The sequence below is a fragment of the Myotis davidii genome, unplaced genomic scaffold, assembly GCF_000327345.1.
Source record: "Myotis davidii unplaced genomic scaffold, ASM32734v1 scaffold854, whole genome shotgun sequence".
NCBI lineage: Eukaryota > Metazoa > Chordata > Mammalia > Chiroptera > Vespertilionidae > Myotis > Myotis davidii.
Genome location: NW_006285939.1, coordinates 1,039,651 through 1,048,661, shown reverse-complemented (window position 1 = coordinate 1,048,661; position 9,011 = coordinate 1,039,651). Strand labels below are relative to the sequence as shown.

The window sequence follows — 9,011 nt, the reverse complement described above, 5'->3', positions numbered from 1 at the left end:
TCGTCCCCGGAGGTGCCCACCGTCTCCTCCGGCGGGAACTGGCTCATGAATGGGCTGTCCTCCCTGCGTGGCCGCCGCCGGGCCTCCTCGGGCGACCGGCTCAAGGACAGCGCCTCGCAGAGACTCTCCACCTACGACAATGTGCCGGCGCCCAGCCCCGGCCCCAGCGCGCCCAGCGTGTCCAGCTCGGCCTGGTCGGGGGCCTCCTCCTGCGAGGCCTCCCCGGGGGGCTCCGTCAGCAGCTGCACCGCCTGCCGGGCCAGCGACTCTGCCTGCAGCTCCCTGCACCCCGAGGGCACCCCCGAGCCCTCCTCCGTCCCCAGCAGCAGCGAGGAGCTCAGGTCCCCGAACCCGGGGCGCAGCCTGGAGGAGGCAGCCGTCCGCCTCAGCAGCAGTGAGCCCAGCGAGCCCGGCAGCCCCGCCCGGGACCCCACGCCCCACTCCACGGCTCTCCAGGGCCTGGTGGCGGAGCTGCGGGCGGAGCTGTGCCGGCAGAGGACCGAGCACGAGCTGAGTGTGAGAAGGTAAAGGGCCGCCTCCGCCTCGCCTTGCTCTGGAGGAAAGCCCCGCTTCCACCCCGCTGGCGCCTGCGCAGAGCAGTGGGCCCTAGAAATCCCCTTTCTGGGGGACACCCCCGGATAGGTTGGGGGTGGAGGTTGGGGTCTGTGTCCCCAGAGCTCCATGCACACCTGCTGAAGGAAGGAGCCTCCCCAGGCTTTTGATGGAGGGGCTGGGCAGGAGGCGGCCCCAGCTGTGCTTGCTCACCCGGTTGTCTCCACATGTCATGCAGGCCCCAGGCCAGCCTGGCCGCGGGCGTGGGCCTGTAGCTGATCAGATCGGTTCGGAATGGGATTTCCCGGAGGGAGCTGGGCCAAGCCCTGCCCGCCTGGCCCGGGGGAGTGCTCAGTGCTGTGTTCTTGCTCCCAGCTGGCCCTCCTTCCCTCCTCCCGCCTTGGTGAGAACAGTGTTGCCAGCTCTGAGCCAGGTGGTTCAGCCAGGGCACAGCAGAGCCCACGCTGGGCAGCATGCGGTGGGTGCTTCCCACAGCGTCTCTGATCCCCAGTCCAGCTGTTGGGCCTGCAGGCCCTTCCCACCCACTGGCCAGCGGTTTTGGGCTTCCCTCCCCACCGGGGATGGGGCGGGGTGGGGAGGTTTCCACCGGGAGCTGCAGTGGCAGCGGGGCCCTGTGGCTGGGGAAGCCAGGTCCTGGCACCTGGGAGAGTCAGGCGTGTGAGGGGCGTGTCCTTGAGGGTAGATGACAGGAGAAGGGCTTAAGGACAGAGGCCCTGAGGAAGGTCAGGGAGGTCACGTCTGAGCAGGACTGAGGCCGAGAGGGTGGAGTTGAGCAAGGAGAAAGCTCACAGCAGGAGAAAGCTGGGGCACACGCTTGGTGGAAACCCTAGAGCAGTGGTTCTCAACCTTCTGGCCCTTTAAATACAGTTCCTCATGTTGTGACCCAACCATAAAATTATTTTCGTTGCTACTTCATAACTGTAATGTCGCTACTGTTGAATCGTAATGTAAATATCTGATATGCAGGATGGTCTTAGGCGACCCCTGTGAAAGGGTCATTCGACCGCCAAAGGGGTCGCGACCCACAGGTTGAGAACCACTGCTTTAGAGGGACGCAGGTTTCCAGCGAGTAACAGCGGCAGCAGGGAGGGCAGATGTGCGGCTGCGGGCGGCGCGCATGGAAGCCAGGCACAGGCCGGTCGCCCCCGCCGCCTCGGGGTCTGAGCAGCTCCTCTCGGGGCCGGTTTCTCGGGAAACGGTATTGAGTCATGGTCGGCTCTGGCCAGACCCTGGGCGCAGACTGACAGCGTCCAGGCAGGCTCTCGGCGCTCCGGCGACCCCATGCATTTGTTAAGAGCAGTGGTCAGCACACAGCTGCCACATCCGGTGCTGAGATGCGCTCCTGTCACCCCCTGCTCGGGTTGGAGGTGAGAGCAGGCCGCAGGCCCGGGCAGCAGCGCTGTCCCCACCATGGTCCCTGGGAACGCCGTCCCGCCATGTCCGGTTGGAGGTGGGCGAGTGAGCAGGGGCTCTGGGCGCAGGAAGGAGTAGGGCGCCGGCGGTGGGCCTTTGGATAGAGTCTGTAACTGGACCTGCAGCGTTAGAGCCGGTCTGGGTGGAGGCATGGATTCAGCTTTCTGCGCTGCCTCCCTGTGCCCTGATCCCTGCAGCCCCTGAAGGGTGTCCGAGGTGCCACAGTGCTAGGTGGTGAGCGCTGGGCACAGCTGTGACGAACCCTGATCTCACTCTCTGTCCTCATTCTGGTCACGCAGCTGAGGGCGCACAGAGACCGTACAAGATAGATTTCAAAGCTCGCGGACTGTTAGGGGGGGAGGGAGGGCGGCTTGTTGGAGTGTGAGGGGGCGCTGGGGGGCAGAGGGCAGGACCATGTGGTCAGAGCATGCTCTGGATTTTACACGATTCGACTCTGAGTGACCGGAGGGCCTGGAGCACTTTGGCCACTCGGAGGGGTGCCCCTGGCTGCCCTCCTGAGGACACTCCACCAGTTAGGAGGCCATGGCGTCCAGGCCAGGATGGGTGCCATGGCCTAAGGGGCAAGCAGTGAGGTGGGGAGAAGAGCCAGATGCTGACCATATTGGGGAGGTTTTGCTAATCGGTCCACTGTGGGGTGAAAAAAGAACTGATTTGAGGACAGTTTTTTGGCCAAGCAGCCGGAGGAGGTGCTCACGGAGGAGGAGCGGGAACAGGAGCGGCGGGAGCAGGCCGGGCTCAGCTGCAGGCCTTGAAGTCGGGGATACTTATTTAGTTGGCGTGGAGTCGAGGGATAGAGAGGCTGAGATCCTCAAGACTGGACAGGTTGCTGGTCTAGTGTCATGGGGGCGGGGGGCAGGCCAAACTTGAGGGCCCCGGTGGGTGGGAGGCATTGGCGGTGAGGGGCCTGGGCCTGGAGGAGAAGTGGGGGTCGTGGGCTGTGCCACCTCCCAGGGGCCTTCTTTCCGACAGCATGCCCTGTGCTCCGGACGGAGGGCTGGGCAGGGGAGGTTTCCTCCCTTCCCTATGCGCCGAGTTCGCTGGCTGAGCTGGAGGCATGGAAGCTGCAGTGCTGGGAGGTGTCCCTGCGTTTTTCAGAGAGGACACCAGGGCTCAGGGCATGTGTATCTGCCCATAGTCATGAGCCTTGGGTGTAGCCAGGCCAGTCCCCCGAGTCTGGCTCAGCATGCCTCAGGCCTTGCAGGAGCTGCTGGCGTGTGGTGGAGGAGACGGTGCGTACCAGCTGTAGGAGTGCAGGTGGCTCTCTGGTGGCATAGACGGGCAGTATGCAGCCTGCTGGGAGGATCGAGGTGTGGTGTCAGCCTGGGGCATGGGTGGGGCAGCAGGAGGGAGTGGAGGGGACTGAGGTCTTGCTCTCCACACTGAGGACAGCTGGCTGGCCCGGAGGGTAAGTGGTCTTAACATGTAGTGAGGATTCAGGGGGACCCCTGGTCTCGGGGACCCAGGGCCAAATGGTCCCACGGTGTTTCTGGATCATGGCTGAGGGCAGTGCAAGGGTGGACCTCGTGAGCCAGCCCAGCTGCCCGTGTGCCCCGCGGCCCTTCCCCACCGGGCAGCGGGTGGGGCCGTGACTGTTGCTCTCTCGGCAAACCCTGCAGGGCAGCGTCTAAAACAGTATGTTTCTTCTTTATTTTTAAGACTTGAAGACGGTACCGCCGACCTGAGGAAGCGAATGTTGCGGCTGGAGGAGGAGCTGGACCAGGAGAAGAAGAAGTACACGATGCTGCAGATCAGGCTGCGGAACTCGGAGCGGGCGCGGGCGGACGCCGAGAGGAGGAACCAGCTGCTGCAGGAGGAAATGGAGGAGTTTTTCTCCACCCTGGGCAGCCTGACTGTGGGGGCCAGAGGTGCCCCACAGTGAGGGAGCTCACTGCTCGCCTCCCTCCGCAGGGAGTGGGGGCTGTGAGGAGCCCCGAGCCCCTGCCTCATGGACCTCGGCAGTGCCTGGTGCTCTGTAGCCAGCGGAGAGGGAGTGTCGCTTCGCGGCCAGGGAAGCCCGAGCCCCTCATGCCATCTGGCGGCTGCTGCTGTGACTGGCAGGTGCCAGAGACGACAGGCCCGTGGCCACCAAAACAGATGGCGCCTGGGATCCAAGTAGCGCCCCAGGGACACTGCCCTCTTTATTAAATTCGCTCTGCAAGTGGGATGCCTGGCTCCTTCTTTAAGGTCAAGTGAAGTGGGGGTTATGGAGTGATCTCTACGCTTTACCAGGATTGAGGTCCTCACGGTGTCTGTAGGTGGAATGCCAGTGGGTAGGAAGCTCCCTGATGGGCACCCAGAGCTGCCACAGCTGTGAAGCTGGAGCTACACAAGTCCATGTGCTCAGCTCCATCCTCCCTGCGCTCGGGCAGGACCACTTCCTCCCGCCTCCCGCTCCCAGGGCTGGAGCCTGCACAGCGGTCCTGGGCCCCACCCCCAGCCCTGCAGACCCAGGAGCCTGCTTTCGTCTGCCCGGCCAGCTCTGCTCCACGGCCCAGGCCTCAAGCTGTGCCCATCGCCCATGCAGACTGCTGTCAGGTTGATGCTAATCCTCCCCAGTGCCCATTCACCCTCCTCCAGTTCCTCCTCCATTCAAAGCTCCAGTTAGGGCCCTGACTGGTGTCTCAGTGGTTAGAGCACTGGTCCAGGCACTGAAAGATCAAGAGTTCGATTCCCGGTCAATGGCACGTATGTGGGTTAAAGGTTTGATGCCTGGCCCTGGTCAGGACACGTACGGGAGGCAACCCATTGATGTCCCTCTCACATTAATGTCTCTCTCTCTCTCTCTCCCCTCTTCCCTCCCTTCTACTCTCTAAAAAAAAGCAATGGAAAAAATATCTTCTATTGAGGATTTTTTTAAAAAGCTCCAATTAGGGCAAATCTTTAAGGAAAGCCTTTCCTTGGTGCCACATGCAGCCTGAGCCTGGCCAGAGCTCCGCGGCATGGGCCACAGGGGCGCCAAAGACACCCCTCCAGGAGGACAGCACTGGCGCTGGGTGCTGGCAAAGCCAGCCCAGTGTCCCTTCTGCTGCCCAGTGTCCTTACACAGCACCTCTCATTCCCTGGAGCAGTCACTGCAGTGGGTTTTTCGGGGGCAGGGGGTGGTGACGAGTGGGGTCACCAAAGTGCCCCAGTTTCCGACCACGATCTCTGGAGAAGTCTGAGGCCCAGAGCCCACCCACCTTGAATCAGGTCTAAACAGCACCATGTGGTGAACACAGGGCCTCGCTGCCCAGGTAGCGCTGGCACCGCATCGGGCCAGAGCTCTGCGGGGAGCTCTGCTCAGGCCGCTGCCATCACAACAGCAACTGCCAGGTTCCCCAGAAGGTGGAAGCCCTCCTCTCTATTTCAAGGAGAAACAAAATACGAGGTGACTGATTCCTCACAGCCGCACAGGAAGGTAGGAACTGGCCCTCACGCCCCTTTCAGAGGAGTAAGTGTGGACACCCATGTGTTCCTGAGTTCCACTGTCCTGGAATTCTGCCAGCTTTGACCTGGAGAGAAAATGCCACTAGGCTCTCGAAAGAATGGAAAATACCAAAGAGGGTTCATGGGTGGGAAGGGAGGCCATCTGCCCTTAGCCGCTAACATTGGCAATGGGCTCAGCTGCCCACCAAGTCCTTTGTCAAAACCAGCGCATAAGCCGCATGTGCCACCTGCTGGCAAAACTAGGATCTTGCAAATGAATCCCATTACTCCTTATAAAAAAATAAATAAAAAAAACAATCCCATTTACATTGCAACAAAAAACCCACTTAGGAAAAACTTAACTAAGGAGGTAAAAGACCTTTACTCAGAAAATTATAGGATGCTGAAAAAAGAAATAGAGGAAGATATAAACAAGTGGAAGAATACCTTTTATGCTGTGTTCATGGATTGGTAGAATTAACATCATTAAAATGTCCACACTACCCGAGGCAATCTATAGATTCAATACAATCCCTATTAAAACACCAATGGCATATTTCATAGACCTAGAACAAACTCTTCAAATATTCATATGGGATAAAAAAAGACCCTGCATAGCCTCAGCAATCTTGAGAAAGAAGAACAAAGTTGGAGGGACCACAATACCAGATATCAAGTTATACTACAAAGCCCCTGTAATCAAAATGACCTGATACTGACACTAGATTAAGCATATAGACCAATGGAACAGAACTATCTCCTAAAGCAAGAGATAATAATGGGACTACATCAAACTAAAAAGCTTCTGCACAGCAAAAGTAACCAGGATCAAAATGAAAAAGAACCCATTGTATGGGAGGACATATTTCCAATTATACATCTGATAAGGGGTTAATTTCCAAAATATATAAAGTACTTGTACAGCTCAACAAAAGGAAGAGAAACAATCCAATTTAAAAAATGGGCAGAGGACCTGAATAGACACTTCTCCAAAGAGGAGTGCCTATTAAAAAATACAGATGGCCAAGAGACATATGAAAAAATGCTCAACAGCACTAATTATCAGAGAGATGCAAATTTAAATGATAGGGAGATATTACCTCACACCTGTCTCAAAATATTAAAAATGGAACTCCCATTTGACCTAGAAATATATCCTAAGAAGCCTAACACGCCAATCAGAAAGAATGTATGCACCCTTATGTTCATAGCAGCACAATTTACAATAGCTAAGACCTGGAACAGCCCAGGTGCCCATCAGTAGATGAGTGGATAAAAAGCTGTGGTACATTTACACTATGGGATACTATGCAGCAGTAAAAAAGAAGGACCTCTTACCCTTTGAGACAGCATGGAGGGATCTGGAGAGTATTATGCTAAGCGAGGTAAGTCAGAGAAAGACAAGTATCACATGATCTCACTCACATGTGAAATCCAATGAACAAAATAAACTGATGAACAAAATAGAACCAGAGACATTAAAGCATAGAACACACTGTGGAATCTCAGAGGGAAGTGGGGTGGGGTGAGCAGGAAGGGATCAACCAAAGAACTTGGGTGGAGTGGGTCAATGGGAGGGAGGGGGAACGGGACATGTGTAATACTTTCAACAATAAAGATAAATTAAAAATAAAATAAACGTCATGAAGTCAGTTTTATAAAACACATGAAGTCAGCCATTGCAGTACACCTGGGAGGGACTATCGCCCACCTCACCCAACAGGAAGCAGCCTGGGTGTGCGAGTTGGGCTTGCCCCCGAGGACCCAAACTCCCCTGAGCTCCGCTGACCTGGGTCTGCAGGAATCAGCAGACCCTGCCCTCTAGTCTAGGACCTGTCTGGCCAGGCTTCTCATTCTCCTTTCAATCTGCTCTGACCCCTCTGCCACCCCCACTTTTCTCAAGACATTGTGATTCTTTATACTGCATGTCCTGCCCAGGTTTCAAAGCTTTTCACCCCTGCCTCCCGGCCACTCAGTCCTTAGCCATCCGAGCTTCGCCCGCGGTGCAGGCAGCGCTAATCTCACACGTGCGACACCGCACATGTGTCCCCTTCTTTCCTCTGTCAGAGAACTGACACTGCAGGGCGTCCGCAGCGGCGGGACCTCAGGAGGGGGAGCTGAAGGGGAGCCGAAAGGCAGGAGGAGGCTCCGAGTAGGTGACGCGCAGGTGCCCGCACAGACTTCACGCTGGTCCGTGACCCGAGCGGACATGGGAAGCCTTCTTCCCGCACAAGCCCTCCCAGGGCCAGCACCCGCTCGCCTGCTAACTGGTACGTGAGCTTAGCCAGGGCACTGAGCCCCTTCCCATCTCAGGCAAGGACTGCTGTCCGCTGGGCCCTGAGGCCCCGTTACCACCTCCAGCCCACTGGCGCCCCCTGCCAGGCACCCTCCCAACCAGAGGTCTGCGCAGAGCACTCATTCTCAGGACTACAAGTTCCTCTATCTTTAAATGAAAACAATTCCTCCAAAACGTTTCATTTCCGGCCCCAGGTTTTAGTTTTATTTCCATTCTGTTCTCGCTGCACACTCCGTGCCCATGCCGGGCATGGCTCATTCCTTGTCCATCCACTTTGAAAACCCTTGCCTGTTCCTTAACCTGGGAAACGCCTCCTCTCCAACCTTCCGTAGCCGGAGGCTCCACAAAACACCGCAGCCGCTTCCGTTAGTCCCGCTCCTCTCTGCGCAGGGCGTGGGCCTGAGCGCGCTCACTGATGAGATGAGATGGGATGAGATGAAATGTTAGACAGAAACCCAACATTTACAAAGTGCATTTGAAGTAACTTTTAAGTTTAAAATAAAGTCCAGAGACACACTGGTATATTATTTGTAAAAGCTAAAAAAGTTTTTTAAGCACAAACCAGTGCAATGTAACTTCATTCCCATAAAGCCAACGGGCCTTCCCGGAACACTAGCTAATGCAGCCCCGGAGCGAGACCGGTTCCTCCTCACTCGGTGCCGCGCCTCCCGAGGCCTGGCAGTGACCGCTGCAGCCAGCGCTCGGCCATGCCGGACGGTGATCTGGCAATGACCGCCGCTGCCGAGCGCTTGGCCCCTGGACAGTGAGCTCACCGCAGGGCCCGTCTGCCTTTGCTCAGCGCAGAGGTGCGAGTGCAGAGGGCGGGGCAGCGCGGATGCAGGACCATCTGAGCAGGAGTTGAGGGAGATGGAGTGTCAACTCCCAGAGCCTGGGCACAGGCAGCGGTGACCCGCCAGGCAGCCTGCCCGCTGGCGGCAGTGGGAATGGACGGGCCAACCTGAAGCCCAGGTTTGGAAAGAGATGCTTTTTAAGTATTTATTCCCATTAAGTGGTCATGATGGCTGTTCTCTCACATGATTCCCAAGAACTAGAGCAAGGATGTTGAAGCAAAGTCCCTTAAGCAAAGGTTTCCGCAGTGATTTCAAGCACCAGAAAAGCAAGCGCAGATAAACCAGGAAACCGGAAGATGGTTTAGGCTCCTCAGTCTACACAGAACCCAACCTAGGAAACCTGCCACGGGGTCACCCTTCCACCCCACCTATAGGGCATCTTAAAATTGCCTGGGAAAACTTTTCAGCAAAAATTCAGATAATTTTCAATGAAAACACTTAATTTCATAGTG

The 9,011-nt window shown here is 57.0% G+C and overlaps 1 protein-coding gene across 1 annotated transcript in view; it reads left to right on the top strand.

Annotated features, from left to right (window-relative positions):
* Positions 1–4,171, top strand: part of ARHGAP22 (Rho GTPase activating protein 22) — a 156,912-nt gene extending 152,741 nt beyond the window's left edge. The window contains exons 10-11 of the mRNA XM_015559659.1: positions 6–524; positions 3,664–4,171. Coding sequence (XP_015415145.1) covers positions 6–524; positions 3,664–3,886 — 742 coding nt within the window. The 3' untranslated portion in view covers positions 3,887–4,171. The remainder of the gene's footprint in view (positions 1–5; positions 525–3,663) is intronic.
* Positions 4,172–9,011: the final 4,840 nt, after the last annotated feature.